Raw genomic sequence first — 18,962 nt, 5'->3', positions numbered from 1 at the left:
GGAAGCCAATAAACAATCCAATTTACATCGCAGAAGCTCGGAACAGTTTGAAAATGATGAAATGTGGGATGCAGAAACATGGTTGAAGTAGGAGCTCCACCCCTGGATATCTTCCCCAGCTCCACATGAACACAGCTGCTCTTTGTCCACCCCCAGAAACGTGTTCTGTCCAGAGAGCAAAACAGGGGAGGGAGAGCCAGTGCTCTTCAAGGGGCGGGAAGTTGCCCCATGATAACAGGAGGGAGTGTTGCATGAAAGTGAGCATGCTGAGTGCGGAGACCCCGGCCTTCTGCTGTCGTTAGCTGTGGACGCCAGGCCAACATACTCCAGCAATAAGCAGGCGGGGTCCGCTGGTTCTTCCCGGGCCATGCAATCATCCCACACACAATAAGGATGAAGAAAAATAACATCAAAATCGCAACCAAGACCACTGCTATCAAGTGGATCTCGGCCGACACCCCATAAGACAGAGCAGAATCCTATCTGTGCATTTCTGAACCGATAACATCTTGACAAGAGCCAAAAGCGTCATCTTTCTCTCTCAGAGAAGCTGGAAGATTTGAACCTCCGACTTTGAAATTAGCAACCCGACCTATAACCCACAATGCTCACAGAGCTCCTTGTGTGGACGGGAGAGTTTTTAAAAATGACCAAATTGGGTTGCATTACAGTGAAGTCCACAGTCAATACCAAATTGCAGGGCGCATGCGCGCAGCATCCGACCACCTGACGTATGAGCAGACAAAAGTTACTAGATGCTTGAGCAAAACCCTGAGCATCACAGGAAGGGCTCAAAAGACCAAAGCAACTCAGAGACAACAGAAACTGCAAGATGCCAAAAAACACAAGGTAGAAACTACTACTGACATATGTCAAGAGGTAGGCAATGAAATGAAATAGGAATAAAAATAAAAGACAATAAAGGAATAAAATAAAGAACTTGAATAGAAGACAAAATGTGAAATACAAATGTGGAATATGAAGGAACGTCTTAAAGATTCGTGGGAAAATTCCATTTTCTTTTAATTCCACTCTTCTATTAACTTAGTGAAGCCCCCTCATGTAAACATGAAACAATGTAAAAGATTTAAGTGGAAATTTGACTTGACAAAATAAGATGGAAAATATGAGAGACTGAATAAATAGGACACACTTAAAAAAAACACCTTAAAAATCCCATGATGGAAGAATATAGTTTTCATAATAAAAAGGCCTACCGAGCATCAACATCTATCTGCAGACCCCAGAGACCACTATTTCTGCGAGATTCCAAAATATTGAGGAAGCAAAAATGACTTTAAAAGCTTCCCAGTAGGCAAAGATTGATGATTCCTTAAATAGGATGAAAAAGACGAATGGCTGCAGACTTCTAGATAGCACCACTAACAACTCAGAGACAATAGAAAATGTCTTTAAGCTTCTCAGGAACATGGATTTCTAATCTATAAATCAATATCCAGGCAAATTAATGAAATGAGACTCCACAAAGACTAGACAGCTCCTTGCAGATGCAGAGAATAAATTACTCGACTTAGGACAGGCAGGAAGGCCCTGAAGAAATATCACCTAGACAATGGAATTGTTCAAATATTCAATGTAGATTCAGTATTCTTTTATTTGATTGTTCTGAGAGATTAAAACAGCCAGGGCATATTTGAGCCTGATGTATTGTAAGATACTTAGCAAACTAAGTAACTGAGGATCAGGTAAGGTGGTCATGAAATCCAGTGGAGGGAAAGAAGAGAAAACTCTAATTACAGAGTGCTGTATTGTTCGGCTGTGGATCAAGCTCTCAAGCGAACTGCCCCTGAAATAATAGGAGAATGATAGAGCAATAGGAAGGGCGCCTGTGTGTAGTGGAGGCAGCTCTGAAGGAAAGCTAAATTCCTATCACTTAACTCAGTAGGAATGTAGTGATGCTGCTGACTAATGAGAATTTAAGGGATAGTCTCAGTCATCAGATACTGATTATTATTAATATATGTGCAAATCAATGTCAAAAGTAGCTAGATTTTTTCAGTGAGAGTTGCATAGCTATTTATGTATATAGAGAAACCCTGAACTTTTGATACCACACCAACCCCAATGTACCACCTTGTACACACATTCCTTTGGAGACTACTTGGCTTAGCATCCCAAATGAGAAATTTGTTACTTGCCCCTGAAATCTGCCATCACTGCCACGAGGTGGCAGAAGTGAGTTATCTCTGGGCTTGCAGGATTTTTGCTCTGGAATGTCAGCAAGGTGATTATGTCCTAAGTTTCTGCATTTGGTAATGGCCTAGTCAGAATGTTTTCATTTATTTGAATAATGTGGAAATGGAATCATACATATGAAGTCCTAGAATAAATTGGAATAACTCATGTATGACAGATTTAGGATTCCATAACAACACAATCATTTGGAATTAGAATAAAGGCAATAGAAAATACAGTTATATGTCATCTCAGACATAGTTTAAAAATCCCATAAGTAGCCTATCTGCTGATAGGCAAGCTAGTGCAAGGGACCTTCCATTGCGAGGGGACTCAGATACAGTTATATTACGTTTGAGATTCATTTTCCTCTTATGAATAACTTGACTGAACCAAATGACCTGAAATGATCAGTCTGCGGTCACAGTCTATAACTCTTCTTATGGTATCTTTTTAATTAATATTGAATATTTAAAATATATCAAAAAGGAAGCAAAGACACCCCTGCGGGGGTTTCAAGTAAAAGATAACAGAACGTCCCTAGGGACTTTTTTGTTTGAAGGTTCCTCTGACAGTCTCATGATAGCCATGTCTTAGTATGTTGAAAGAATCCCTTTCTGCCCTACTTCTAGAACTATACGTGCATGTTTGTATTTGAAAATCGCATACTTTTGGATGTTGAATTTCCTGTCTGTTCATGTAAGAGCATTTTCTCATGCCATAGTATATACATGACCCTGGCCTTTGTTTATGTACCACGTGGAATTTCCCCTGGTTCCTGATTCCTTATCAGTTCTAAATTCACCTCTTTAGACCCTTTGCTCTTCCTCCATTTGTTTTCTCTGGAACTGTTTTTGTCCCCCAAACTCTTAGAAGACAGCACACACACACTCAGAATGCACACAACACATTTTTCTTCTTTTTATGAAGAAGTATAGTCTTGACATCTGCAAGAGCATGTGCGTTTTGTTCTTATTGTCTGCCCAAACGATTTAAGATCCTCCTGTGCTTTAGGTCAGACTTCTGGACCTCGGGTTATCATTGCCATCTGGGCATAAGTCTCAATTCCTGGAACTCCCCACTGTCTTGTGTAGTTTCTGCTCCAACAGTCAGCACCGTTAGTAGTTCTTCCCAGGCTTTCTTAAGAAAGCTTCTGCTGTATGCGTTTGCTCTGTGTCTGCTATGACTGTCCCTCTGGTCCTCAATATTTATCCTTCATGTCAGACTCATCCTTTCAACAAGTTCAGCCCAGCGGTGACATGCTTCAATGCATTGTCAGATATAAAATACCCAACATATAAGGTTCCTAAAGGATGTCATGCTTGAGCTGTTTCGAAGGAGGAGTAGCAGATAGACAGGTAAAGGCAGGCACTGAGTTCTCGGCAGAAAAAGCAGCATGAGCAAAGGCACAGGCTGTGGAGACGAGAAGAGCAGCGTGCCACTTAGTGTGACTGCTTCAGGAGCTGACACGATAGACATAGACAAGGGTGGTGAGTCATGAAAATTCCTGGGTGTTGCACTAAAGACCCTACAATTGATAAGATTCCTACAAAAATAACAACAGAACTTACTTGGTGAGTTTTGTGTTTCTAGCTGGATTCACAAATAGCGCCTCCCCCATCTCACCACCTTTGCTTACATGATCAGGATGTATTCATATTACCACTCACTGAAAAATATAAACTTACTGAATTTTGGGACGTATCTTATGTGAGTTGTTATTGGTCTTATACGCAGCAGAAGCATGTCGCTTGAACGTGCCGTTTCCTTGTGTATAAATGATCACATTCTTTGAATTGCATAACCAGCTCATCTTTTTTTCTGAGTTGTTCCCTTAACATTAACTCACTGCCCTCTCTAAGGTATCTGGGGTAGTTACATAACCTGGTGTCAATTTCAGGAATAATTGTGTAGACCGAGTCTAGCCTGTCAATCAGGTCATAGCCAATAAAGCCTCTGTGTGGGCATGGCCTTCTCCTGAGGATTCTGGGAACTCCTGGATTTCCTCCTTGGAGGCGAGAGACACACTTTCTCTGCTGCTCACTCCCTGCAAGATCTCCCTGTGGAGAAGATACATGGAGAGAGGCTGATGGAGCCAGATCTCTGTACCTGGAGAAGCCACATGGGGGCCCTTGTCACTGTCAGCGCTGAGATGCTTACAGCACCACTGGATCCACAAGATAACCCACCCATTGGTCTGTGAACTTCCCGCATTTGGCATCATTGCATGTGTTTTGTGAGTTTGAAAAGGACTTCATAGATTGGTATTGGACATATGGATTAATATTGGACTTACAGACATGATCTGGACTGGACTAGGATGTTTTCTCAATATTCAATTGCTCTTGGATATAAAGCTCCTTCTTATACACATAAGAATATTCATGAATGTGTTTCTCTAATCTACCCAGACTACCACAGTACTTATCTAATCTTTTGGGTTGACTTTTCCATTTTGATCCTGGACAGACAGATTTTCAACAGCTCAGTGCTCAGAAAGACATTCTTTCCTACTTAAGTTAAACTATGATTTGGTTTTGAGATTTAAAATTACCACAGGGTAGTAGTTCATCCAGCTTCCATAGCTCTAGAAAGTCTGGATGCTGAGAGAATTTGAAATTCAATTCTACATTTCTCCCTTTTGATCAGAATTCTTCTATAGGATCTTTTTTAATTAAAGCATTAATTTTAATGCTTCTATGAATCATGCATGTGTGACAGTTTCATAAACATAAATCTATGTGCAGTAAGATTAGTTTACATTTTAAAGTTCATAAAGACATAGAGAAAAATCATCTGGGGACGCCATGATGGATAAATCATGGTAAATGTGTAATAATTTTATATATAATTATATCTGAAAATGCATTCCAATCATTGCTTACATTCATATGCATGGATGTTTTTGCAGGTATACTTTTATATGAAACTTCGCTTTCATTTGTATTTTTGAAAATTTGAGGGTATCCCTGAGAAACTATATATCTCATACATTTCCATTTGTATCATTCATGTCGTCATGTCCAATTTGTATATTCTGGTTTGCACTGAAAAGTATTTTCCATAAACTTCACAGAGTATAGTTCATGAAGTAAACCCATTTGTAAGAGTTTTTTAACGTATGTTTCAAAATCATTTTATTTATAAACCATTTTGTGAAGTTATTAACAGAAATGAATGATGCCTAAGCAAAATAAAGTTATTTCTATAGAGAAAACATAAGGCAAAGGAGATATTTGTAAGTGATTCTGTGTGAAGAGTAGATGCCTCTTTGAGCTGACCTTTAGAGAGTGAAAGATAATGTTCCATCCATGTACGTACCTGATCTCTACCATGCTGAATGCCATTCCTAGACCACGATTGTGTTTAGTGAGGAACAATCTATTTCTTGTCATCCCTTTTCAAAAAGAACTTTTGGAGCCAATGTCACAAACCATTTGTTTATGGGTATGAAACAGAACCTCTGTTTGGTTTATTCATTTCCCAATGCAATGCATTTTTAATAAAAAGACTTCTTGTGTGCAGAATATGTCTAGAAGAGGGAAGAATTGATACAAGACCTATAAAAAGACAATTACTGTAACCCAGAGATATAGGTGACATGCTAGAATGTCTGCAATGATGATGAAGAAAACTGACGATCACTTGGTTATATTTTTAAAAATTTGACAAGATTTGAGGAAGGAGGGAAAGAATAATTTCAAAGGAAACCAGCATCATACAATCGTAGCTAGCAATATAAGTTCTTCAGCAAGATTTCATGGTTTCAGTATTCAAAGCTGCTAGATGATCTTGGGCAATTCACTAACCACTCAGCGCATTCTGTTTTTATCCGTCAAATGACGGTAATAATTGTCCTTCAAGAATTGAGTGAGTTTAACTTTTCAATATAATTTTAATTTAGAAGAATGTTGCTATATACTAATTGTTCTTGTGGAGATGGCGAATGCGTTGATATATAAAGATGATCCTGGAGAAGTTGGAAAAAGGAAACAGGAATTTGGTTGAAGTTTTATTTAAGATTTATTCAATTTGTGTTGAACTGGCCATTGGATATATGAATCCAGAAAGAGAAATATGGCCTGGAGATTATCTGCTACATCATCGAGCATTAAATCAATTTAATATATGTGAGATTTCCTAAAGAGAAATGATGGAAAGATACATGCTATTATGGCTTGCTATGACCGGAACTGCTCTAACTGACCAATTTCTTATGTCATAGACCTCAGTGTCAACAAGCAAATACAGAACAAGGAAAAACCACATGATGTGCAAACTTATGTGCCTATGTATTGCTTATTCTTCTACGATCGGTGGCCTGACCACAATCACTGGTACCTCCACCAACTTGATCTTCGCCGAGCATTTCAATACGTAAGTGAAGTGTTGGGTTGTGGATTTAGCAAATGTATTGCACACAACTTACAGTGATTACTTTTACCTGTTACAGAGAATCCAAGGATAGAGAGACCATGCTGATTTAACTCTTCTCTGCTTCCTATTAGGACGTCTACAGGTCTAGGGAAATCTCTCCTAGGAAATGTGAGACATAGTAAAGTCACCAGCAACAGGTCACTACTCATCTAAGCCAGTTTAGAGAGGTGATTGATGACTAGCCACTAACTCAAACAGGAAAGATATTGTTCATTGCAACTAATATTGTAAGTGGTGGTTAGCTAAAGTGAAATGGATAATTATTAACAGGGGCCCTATATGTAATATTTTTGGGGTGGCATTTGAATTTTGAAGAATGATAAACCTAGATTGAGATTACAGAAATTTTGGAGACAAAATTCAAAAAGACTCAATTTTTCAATTTGTAAAACAGTCACAGTTCATAGAGTGTAAAAATTAAATGGAGTAATTATGTTAAAGTAGTTGACATGCTCTAGGAACTACCGAAACAATAGTTTGAACGTTTGCACTTTTACAAATTTAGAGTCAAAGTATATTTTCAAGTTCTAATCCACCTGCCGCCAAGAATTAATTCCTGCTGACAGCAATCAGATAGGGCAGAGTAAAACTAGTCTCAGGGAGTACTATAAATCCTTATGGGAGAAAGTAGGCTTTCCCCTGCTCTGGAGTGTGAAGTACTATTAGGACAGAGAATTGTCAGAATTCCAAGCAGATAGACATGATGAAGAACTAGAAGAGCACATGTCTTCTTCACAGAGAATATATAATACAAAAATAAGAAAGCTACATTTAGGAAGCAGATTCACAGAGTCTAACTATGAAATTATTTGCAAAATGCTGTGCATGGATAGCTTCTTTAAGAACTCCAAGACTCATGGAACATTTATTTCTGTTCTAGAGAGAATGGGAACTTGTGTTTGCAGTGGAACACTGGTATATGATTTTGAGAAAAATACTGCCCATGCTCCCACGCGCTCATTATTTCTGTGACTGTATACACACACACACACACACACACACACACACACACACACACACACAGACACACACCCCGGTGTACAACCAACAACCCACTTAGAAACTCCGGGAAACATCTAGTCTATAAATTAGGAATTTCTGAAATCCCTTAACTCAAGACAAGAAATGTACTTTGACCCCTTCTGAAACTTAGTCTTGTATTTTTTTTCCCCATGAATTTTCCAGGGAACAAGAGTTCACATCTTAGCCCTTTCCTGTAAATCTCTGTTTCTAACATTTAGATTGAATGCTTATTATCTTATCTTTGTTGGATTTTGAGAATTATCATTTTCCGCCATCTCCATGTAATCCCTGGATATAGTTTGAGTAATCCCTATTGCTCTTTTTCTTTCCTGCACAAGCCTTAATCCACACGTAATGACAGATCGGAAGCATTGCAGAACTTTGAGAAAAAGGGTTTGGTAACCATTTTCTCTAATTATCTAATCATCTATTTTCTCTACTGAAAGGGGAAGGCTCCTTTACTTCAGGAAATGCTTAAAATGTACTTTGAAATTTATTGATGCATTTTTCTTTTACTGAATGTTTCTTTGACATTAGGAAATATATGCAAACTGGAAACATATTCAAAGAAGATTCTCCTTTTAATGGAAAACAGGAATAGAAGGGGGGGAGAAATCTCACGTAAAAATGTATTTGGTATTGCTAAATAACCTAGATCTTTAATAAGTGTTTCTTTAGATGTCCACTGTGTAAATCCATTAACCTCGATATTTAGTATTTCTTTAGATTTTGATCTTAAAAAATACAACATATTGAGACAATAATGGAGCTGAGCACATTCCATTTCATTAGAAAGGGTTTCATTCATATGCTTAAAATCACATAGATAAACAGACTAATTTATTGATTAATTTATATTTTTGTCCAGATGGTTGGAGTTGCAACGTAATCTCCCTTTATTCCCAAATCTGCTACAAGAATGCCCCCTTTTCTTTTGACATTGCTATTAAATGATCAATTTGTAGGCTGTCATTTTAGGGTCTCTCCCAGCTCCAAAGGGGCATGAAACCCGTGAGTCAATGTCCTTCTGCCGCTGGGGCCTAGTGAAAGATGCCAGGTTGCAATTTCAAATGAACTACAGAAAGGAAAGCCCTGAGTTTATGCATATGTTTGTATAGACATATGCATTGCTCATATGCATATAGGTACTTGTATATATCCTTTTGTTCTCCTTTTTACCCAAGGATAATTTGAACAGTCTCTGTGTCCAGTGGAAATATAAGATCTTCATTTATACATGATCAACAAATACCAATCGAGGGCTGACATGTTTCAATCTATTGTTCTGAATTCTACTTGAAATTGTGAAAAATAAAATCTGTTAGGAATAAGATTTCATCCAGTTTTCTAAACAAAACACAAATATATTAAAACAATGAAAAATTCACAGATTCTTGGGTTATTTACTCTCAGATTGAATATATTGCCGAAAGGATACAACCTGACACACACCTCTCTGGTTTTGGAATGACAGAATTCCCTTGTTCTTCGTGAGTGAATGCAGTACGTCTATGCACAGAAACCTCATGAGTACATCAATGCCCACTGCCTGCCATGTTATGAGTAATTTATTAGGATCCACACAATCAAATGTCTTTGAATGGTCAATGAAACAGTAGTAGACATCGTTCTAGTATTCTCTGCTTCCAACCGAGATCCATCTGATATCATATCTCTTGTTCAAGTTCTCTTTAGAATCCAGCATGAATTTCTGGCAATCCCCTGTTGATGTACTGCTAAAACCATTTTTTTTTCAATTATGGAGGGGCTCCAAAAATTTCATCGATATTTCCCATTATCTTTCACTTCTATTTTCCCATGATTAAAAAAAATCTCCCTCATATCTTCAGCAAAACTTTACTTAAAACACTTAATAACATTTGTTCAAACATTCCTACATCCTAATGCATTACCTTTCTTTAGTATGGGCATGAATTTGGATCTCTTCCAGCTGGTTGACCAGGTCCTTGTCTTCCAAATTGGTTGGCGTACACAATTAAGCACCTGAAAGGGCTGCATCTCTTTGTTGAAATCACTCAAGTAATGGTCCAGGGCTTCGTGGAGCCTGACTTTGCACAATGCTTTCAGTTCACCTTAGATGACTATTGGGTCTTGATCTTAGACTGTCTCCTGAAATACTTGAACATCAACCAACTGTTCGGTGCAGCGAGTCTGTGTATTCCTTCTGTCTTCTTTTGATCTCCCTGTTTCATATTGGACAACATATTTTGTTCAACATAGAATCTTTCAATTTTGCAATTCAAGGTTTGACTATTTTCTTCCACTTTTTTAGCTTGAAAAATGTTGAGTACATTCTTCCCTTCTGGTTTTCTGACTCTAAGACTTAGTACATTTTATTATAGTACTTTGTCTCCTTGAGTCACACTTAGAGATTTTCTGGTCAGCTCTGTGACGTCATCATTTCTCCCTGTCAATTGAGCTACTTCATGTTCAAGATCAAGCTGCGGTCTCTTCTGGCATCCATTTTTGGCCTTTTCTTTCTTTTCAGTGATTTTTTTGTTTTCTTCATGTCTGTTATTCTTGATAATCATCCCACAACTCATTAGGTTTTCTGCAATTAAGTTTAGATGAGTGTAATATGTTCTTAAGACAGCAGTTACTCATTAACCTTAACCCTGATCATGAAGACAGGTACGCAGAGTCCCATAATTCTTTCCACTGCAGCCTCATACCTCACTGGTGTGTGACCATTTGTGAGGGCTCTATGTTCACAAAGTTCCATGAAGAAGCCTGGCTGTAGTAACAAAAACTACATGGGTATCCACATTTATTGTTGTATTTTCATTTTATAAAATATGAACATGTTCACCTAATTGATTGTCTTTAAAACAATTTGCAAAGCTGGGCATGTAGCTAGTCAGACGGAACCTTTCCCTTGCTGCCAGTCTCATAAACTGATGTATCATTTATAAGGTTAAATTTCAGAATAAGACACTGGATGAATGTATGGATTGTGATAGAGATGTAAGAGCCCCCAATACAAGTATTTAATTTTAAAAATCCATAAATACAAAGGGAGATAATTCTAGCTCAGAACAGGACTTATTGCATAACCAGTCTTAAATAGGCAAGAAAATCACTGATGCAGAAAGCACATATTAAGTCATCTTCAGTTCATGTTGAGGTTTTATAAAATTAAATCATAATCCCAAAATGATTATTTGTACTGCTAAATATTAAATCGTTTTGTTCAAAACTGTAATCAAGTGTAAATTCACATTAAACACCACATGAGGTCTTCAACAAATTAAAAAAAAAGATATCTCTAGCATCACAGGCTTTGAAGTCGAGTAAATTATTTGAGGAACATTAATTTTACACAAAAGGAGACTTCTAGGATATAGTTTGTTTTCTATTAAAATAGACTTCAAATTTTAATGCACTAAATTCTACTTATAATAAAATTGAAATAATGAAAATGAAATTTAGAGGAAAACCCAAGATTACATAACCTGGCTTAAAGGGAGTTTTCTTATTCATAACGTGTCAATAATGGCTGTTTTCTCAACAGTAGCAATATGATTATGGAAATATTATAATTTTATTTCTTTGCTTTTCTAAAATAAACTTGCTAACCTGGAAATTTAAAAAATTCAGAATAAGAATTTAAAAACTGAGCCAACCATCTAACTTGGACATTTAAAGTTTGAAATATTTATTATATTCTTAATCTTAGAATCTGATAGTTGTAACATCTCAATTCTAAAAATTCCCCTCTGTACTCCTATAATTTGCCATTAGCCTTGAATGACCTCTGAATAGACAGTTCTGGAAATACATGTTTTGTTCCATCACTTCCACATGCAATCTTCAATTCATTAGGATTTTTTTTGGTCTCCTCTACTTGATAAATCTTGCTTGTCCGATGTTCTAATGTCCGCTCATCTGATACTGTCTTAATGATATTAATAATAAACATTCCATCTCTTCTGATTGTTAACGTTCCACCCCACTGTTAGCCATTTTCTTTTCTTGTGTCAGCTCTGTACTGTTTGGAACTTAGTCACTCCTTAACCACTATTTCCTTTTCCTTCTATAGCTCTATTCTCACATTTCTGCAAATGTGACTTATTCACACACACATGCACAACTAGCACTCCTGAATGAATGCGAGCTTGAAAATGGAATCATTTGTCACGATTTTTTTAGCCCATAAGGAGCTTAGGTAAGTGATCAATAAGCATTGATTTAGCTCAACTGTATCAAGACATAAATGAAGTGCTAATTATTCTTGTGAATTATTTAGTTAATTTAATGATATTTTGCTATTAAAATAGCTATTGAAAACATATTATTAGAGGCCACCATCGCTTTCATAATAGAATATTCTTGATGTATCATTATCAGCTGAAAAATACAACAGCTATTGGTTAAACACAAAAAATCTATTGAACTAAGAAATAAAATAATCACAAGCAAAATCTATTAGCTTGCTAATTATTAAAGTATGCTATTCCATTTGTGGGTGTTACCTGTAAATATATGGGTGTTCAAAGCAGTCTGGGAAGAAAGTTATGTGATCAATGATTAGCGCTGTCACTGCTACTAATTATGTGGTCAATAAAGCCCACATGGAAGAAACAGACCTGGGTGACCACAAGCTATCGAAGGGATCAGGTATCAAGCAACAAAAAAAATCATATCATTGTAAATGTGTGAGTGCAGAGTGGAGACTCAAAGCCCATCGGTTGCCAAATGTACACCCCCTTACTAAAGGGTTGTGGGGAGGAGATGAGCCAATCAGGGTGCAGGGTAGCAATGATAAAACATATAACTTTCCTCTAGTTCTTAAATATTTCCTCCCACCCCCCACTATCATGATCCCAATTCTACCTTACAAATCTGGCTAGACTAGAGGATGTGATGTACATTGGTACAGAGAGCAACTGGAAACACAGGGAATTCAGGACAGATGACTCCTCTAGGACCAGGGGTGAGAGTGGCGATGCCTGGAGGGTGGAGAGAATGTGGGGTAGAAAGGGGGAACTGATTACAAGAATCTACGTATAGCCTCCTCCCTGGGGGATGAACAACAGAGAAGAGGGTGGGGAGAGATGTCGGACAGTGTAACATATGACAAAATAATAACAATTTATGAATTATGAAGGGTTCATGAGGGAGGGGCAGTGGGAAGGGAAGGGGAAAATGAGCAGGCGATATTAAGGGCTTGGGTAGAAGGCAAACGTTTTGAGAATGATGATGACAGCAAATGTGCATATACGCTTGACACAATGGATGGATGTATGGATAGTGATAAGAATTGTATGAGCCCCCTATAAAATGATTTTTGAAAAATAACTATACAGGCACAAACCATAGAATGGTAAGAGAGCTGTATTTAGAGGTACACAGCTTCTGACTCTTTCTTCTTAGCTAATAATAGAAGGAGGATGTAAGCCAATTAGTTATCTCACAATAATCTGCTTCAAGGGTTACTGTTTTCCTTGTAATCATCTCTGCAAATATGCATATCTTAGAAATCATCTCTCTGATAAGTACTATAGAAGAAATACATAGAGGAAAGGGTTTAGACCCAGTGGCTGTTCAGATTTCAAGCCTGAAATTGATAAACTTCGCTTCTATGAACAGCGGTTTCTCATCTGTAAAATGAGGATGGTGCTAAAATGTATCAGATTATTGTGAAGATTCAATGGCATAAGACACATGGGGTGCTTTGCAGAGGACCCAGGATGTAGTAAATTGTTTTTACAAATACTATGCTGTGGCTGCTGCTTCTACTTCTGCTGTTACTTAGAAACCCGCACCTGGCTCCTCAGTTGTTGTTCAGTACTGCTGAATAGGTTGTGGCTTCTATTGACCCAGCAGACGACAGAACAAAAGGATGCTTTGTCTCTTCCATTCTCACAGTTATTTCTGTTTTTGAGTCTGTTGGTTGCACCCCTGCCTAAGTCCATCTCTCCGAGGGTCTCCCTCGTTTTTCCTGGCCCTCTATTAGGCCGAGCATGATGTCCTTCTTCATCTTCTGGTCCCTCCTGAGAGGAAGACTCCACACTTCTTCCACGCCAGATGTTTTCATTCCTCTGCCAATCCACAGTATATTTGGGATTCTTTGCAAATCGTTACTAATTTTAATGGATAGCCCTGGATTCCAAGAAAAGCTTGAAACCACATCAATATCAAATTAGAATGGGGCTTTGACTCAAAAATAATTTTAAAAGGTCAAAATTTAATGTCGATACTTGCTTTTACAAACTCTAGTGGCCAAAGTCTGTTCCAAGGCTGTACATTTTTGTGACGGTATCATTCTTTTGAATGCTTATCTGTATATGCCATTCATATTAAAGTTACTCATTGTACTATAATTGGATGAAAGACTTGAGACCGTGGCATTATCTTCCTAAGTGATACAACAGAGACGCACACATATACTTTGTCAAATCATGACTGTGCTGTAGTGGAATTATTTTTATATTGCTCTAAAATATTTGAAAATTCAACTTTATACTAGAGTTTGTACTGGGTATTCTGCGATGCATACGGAATTTCCTGGTTTTACCCGGGTACTGGTGTTGAGAACACTTTAGTGACAAAAGATCGCGTGTTAGACACTGCTGGAGTCAGCACCCTGCTGACTGCATGATCTGTGACCTCGATCCTCAACTTCACCTCCCGAGACTCAGTTCCCTCTCATAGAAAATGAGAATGCATTGCTTTCCTCATACATAGGATTTTTGTCCAAGTTAAATCTGCTTAGCTTATCTTTTCATTCCTACACTTCTGCTTGGCCTCTCAAACATGGCATGCCCTAGGGTGTATTCCCAGCTCCTCTTCAATTCTGAACTTTAATTTATTCCCTGAAGTTTTTACATCCATTTATATGGCCTAGAATACCATGCCCTTTCGGGAAACTACCAACTTTATAATCTAGCACAACACTCTACTGAACTCCAAACTAATTTTTCGAATTGCCTACCCAACATGACGATAGGGAAACGCAAGTGACATCGCAGTCACTTGCCCACAGTGACACTTCTATCCTCTGTCAATCAGGCCTTCAATAAATGGCCCCTTTCCTTCATCTTCCACATTACATATTCATCTTCCACTCCATAGATCTGGAGTCTGACTCTTCTTTTACATCTTCACTGTCACCAAACCTCAGCTGGCAGAGACTCTTCTCGATACCCTCCTTCAAAATTACCTTTGCCTTCTAATAACTTCCCCCGCAGATAGTGGTCTTCTAATGCGACATAATAAATGGCCATTAAGTGAGCCACTTAAAAGAACACTCATTTATTACCTTGTCGCTTCCTTTGGTTGAGTAGTAGGCATAGATTAGCTGTGTTTCCCCGGACAGAAATCAAGGTCTTAGCTGGGATTGTCATTGTTTCAGAGGCTCGGGATCTTTTCCAAGGCCATCTGATGTGCATGAATTCCACTCCGTTGGTTATATGACCGGGTTACAAATGTATTGTCTGTTGTTTGGTAGACTGCTAAGGCAGAAATATAAAACCTCATCTATCCATATGTGTGTGACTTAAAAGAGGAGAACTGTATCTTTTTCACAGACTAGAATTCCAAATTCAGAGTGTGGTTCCAGGGAGAGGTGCTTTTTGTTTTTTTTCTGCCTCCAGTAGATCTCCCCAGTACTTGGCATGCTTAGTCTTGTGGATTTACTTGCCTCTGTCCTTAGTCTTTCTGTGTCCGTTCTGGTCTTCTCAGAACTCAGAGGTGATTAGGTTTAGGGCTCATCTTTCACTAATGTGACCTGATGAACAACAAAATAATCCCCTTTTCCAAACAGGATCTTATTTATAGGTACAGGAATTAGACTTTCGATACACACGTTTTGAGATGCACAATTCAATTAATCTCCTTACAAGGGCCCTTGGGGCTTTGCTACCCGATTCCTCTCACTCATGGCAGCTAAAGTTTCTTTTCAAGGTTTGCCTAATTATGTCAGGCCCACACAGAATGATGTATCTTTTGATTGACTAACATAAAGCCAAAGTATAGAAATTTTGATTGCTTTGAAAAAAATCCCTTAATTTCTGCCTGTCCCTGCCTGTGCAATCATGTTTACAGGTTCAATCCCAAGTGGAAGTGAGAGGTTCTACAAGGAGCAAGAATCCTGTGGGACCTTGTACAGCCCTGCCTATCCCACCCCGGCTTCCACTCCTCTTACGTCACTCTGGAGAAATCTCCTGAGCAGCCATGTGTTCAATGTGCACCAGAGATTTCATCATGCCATGTACTTACTTCTTAGGTTTTAATTACTTCTTATTGCATTGCAATAGAACCCTAATTTCTTAAAAAGACCTATAAGATTATATAGGATCGGGCACCGCTCCACCTGCGTACTTCCTCCACGTTTATTTCATGTCATTGTGACCTTAGCTCACCATCCACAGCCACGCTCTCCTTCTGTCTGATTCATCTGCCTGCCAGATCCACTTGTCCCTGGAGGCCTTTGTCCTTGCTGTTCCCTCCAGCGGGATGCTGTGCTCCGGTGTTGCCCACGATTGGTTCCTTCTTCCCATTGAACTGTCATCTGGAATATCAGCTGCCCTGACCACAGTCTAAAATGTACGCCTCCCCATAGTGAAATTTCACTACATTTAAAACTATTTGTGTATGCTGATCCACCCAGTGATGACCTGTGACTTCTTTCAATGTAAACTTCAGCAGCAGCTGGACAATGTCCACCTCATTCACTACTAACCCCCAACATCTAGAAGTTCCAGCACAGGATTGAAAGCCAAGGCATATCGTCGTGGGTAAGAAAAGTACCATACTGACTCATAGATAAGCTGAGTTTTTTTTTTTCCCAGCACGTTTTTAATGCAGTTTTTTGCATGTAGAATTGGGTGACTTGGCTGATATTCAGGTCAGCTTATACTTGAGGAGATACGGTATTCACTAGAGTTAAATGTGCCCCTCCCCCCAGTCCAAGATGAATGAACTCTGTCTTTGCTTTAAACAGACATTTGCAGTCATTTCACTTCTCCATTATGTCCCAGTTGCCTTTGAGAGGCCTCTGACTCACGATGGCCTCATCTGGGTCAAAGTAGAACTGTACTCCACTGCGGTTTTCAGAAGCAGGCCGACAAATTTTTCTTTGAGGTGCTTACAGGTAGATTGGAACTTTGGGTGTGCTTATCATTGGGACCATCTTGAAGGTGTGTTAGCCATTTATACCACGCAGGAAAAAGGAATGTAGACGTAGAGCTACTCCCTGATAATATGGTATTTTTCCCATGATTTATTCTATGCAATCAGCCTTAGTAATACGGCTGTGACCTACACTACTTCATCTTCCATTGGGTTACCATTTGGCTTACTTCTGAAGGAGGGATAAATAAATAACATAGCCTAGCTTTTGTAAATTTCTAGTTTTCTAAAGAAACTGTCCCTCTAGGCAAAAGCAAAAGAAAAATTTCTGAAGGGTCACTCTTGAGCCAAACAAACCTTACCGGCTTCTCTCCAGTGTGCTGTGCAGAGAGAATGCCGAGCCTGATTTCAAGGTAGGAGCCACAGATGGTAGGAAATGGATTGGGGGTAAAGGCAAGCAGCATTTCTACATGCCTTTAGGGTGAGCAGAGGAAGAGATCATCTGGTGCTCCGAGGCTACCTGGTTGAGGAGAACGACACTTAAGACTTTCCCTTGTTCTTTTCCAACTCATGACGAAATCTTATTTAAAAGAGCAGCAAGCCACACAGTAGAGGCTCTTGGACTCTTTATCTTGGAAAAGATAAAGCACTTTTCCACTCATCCAATTTATTTCCTAGCATTTCTTATTTATCTATCCATCGTCACCTTCTAATTACATAAGCATGTATGCTAAGCTTTGAATCTCTTCAAAGGAGATAAAAATTGTTCTCAAGTTGTTAATGAGCACTGGAGGTCTCAGGAAGATCAGAACATTTTTAGATGTTCCAACAAATTGGTAGAAAACTCTAGGTATTTAGAGTTTTGAAAACCTATTATTATTTTCTAAAAAAAACAAAAAGTCTTTTGTTTCACCCAAAGTCTTTGTTTCCTAATGGTGCCACAACAAAACACTCCCAAATAGGTGATTTTAAAGAATGTAAATGAAGTTTCTTAACATTCTGGAGACTAGAAATCCAAATCCAGGCATTTACCATGTTAAGTCCTCTTGAAGACTGTGTGTGAAGAACTTCTCTATGTCTGTGTTCTACCTTTGACGGCTGGATCAGCCTGGGTATTAACTTGCTGTTTCTTCATGGGGCATCTCTCGCTCTCCTTCTCACTCCCCTCTTTCTCCTTCCTTCTTTCCCTCTTTCTCTGTTTATCCCCTCCCCTTTACAAGACACCATTCACAAAGAATTAGGACTAAGACCCACAGTACTTCTGCATGCCTTAACTTGTAATAATTTCAAAGATAGGCCTTATTTCACCCAAGAAGATCATGTGAACCAAGGCAGGACTTAGGACTTCAAAATATATTTTGGGTACATAATTCAATACAGAGTCATCACTTAGAAACCATCCTAAAATACAATAAGGGTTACTCTCAAATCAGTATATCTGACTTCTGTCAATGCATGTCTCCAGCATGAAATATTTCACTTATCTAGGCGCTCAATTTGAAGTCATAAAACGCACAGTGAGATTTGAATGAGCATTGCAATGCTACCATTTCTTTATAATATCATTTCATTGGGGCTCATATAGCTCTTATCACAATCCAGACATGGGTCTTTGATGCCTGATTCTTGATCCCTTCAGCACCTCGTGACCACACAGGCTGGTGTGCTTCTTCCATGTGGGCTTTGTTGCTTCTGAGCTAGATGTCTGCTTGTTTATCTTCAAGCCTTTAAGACCCCAGATCCTATATCTTTTATTAGCCGGGCACCATCAGCTTTCTTCAGCACTTTTGGTTATGCACCCATTTGTCGTCAGCGATCCTGTAGGAAAGGTGAGCAGGAACACTACCACTTTGGTAGAGTTATCCATATGTTGTGGTTATAAAAGTCATGACAGTGATATTGTTTTTATTATTTCTGTATATTTTCCAAGTTACCCAGTTTGGGGTTTGTGTTCCTGCTTTGGGAGAGTAGGGGGGAGTAAAAGATCACCGCCTCTTAAATTTCCAATTATTTTTAAATGGTCATAAAATAGATAACTATAGGAAAATTTATTTTGTATCCAGACTATAGTTTTGAAGTCTTGAGTGTGAGGTTACAAATGGAACTCTACATTTAGTTGATGTTCTTACATTTTTTCTTTGTTAAATCATTTTATTGGGAGCTCGTACGACTCTTATCACAATCCATACATACATCCATTGTGTCGAGGATAT

At 38.5% G+C, this 18,962-nt stretch overlaps 1 protein-coding gene across 1 annotated transcript in view; it reads left to right on the top strand.

Annotated features, from left to right (window-relative positions):
• Positions 1–18,962, top strand: part of SLC13A1 (solute carrier family 13 member 1) — a 98,671-nt gene that overhangs the window by 53,902 nt on the left and 25,807 nt on the right. Inside the window, exon 7 of the mRNA XM_075557375.1 lies at positions 6,422–6,573. Coding sequence (XP_075413490.1) covers positions 6,422–6,573 — 152 coding nt within the window. The remainder of the gene's footprint in view (positions 1–6,421; positions 6,574–18,962) is intronic.

This window comes from Tenrec ecaudatus, chromosome 9, assembly GCF_050624435.1.
Source record: "Tenrec ecaudatus isolate mTenEca1 chromosome 9, mTenEca1.hap1, whole genome shotgun sequence".
NCBI classification, from domain to species: domain Eukaryota; kingdom Metazoa; phylum Chordata; class Mammalia; order Afrosoricida; family Tenrecidae; genus Tenrec; species Tenrec ecaudatus.
This window is presented reverse-complemented; position numbering and strand designations above follow the sequence as displayed.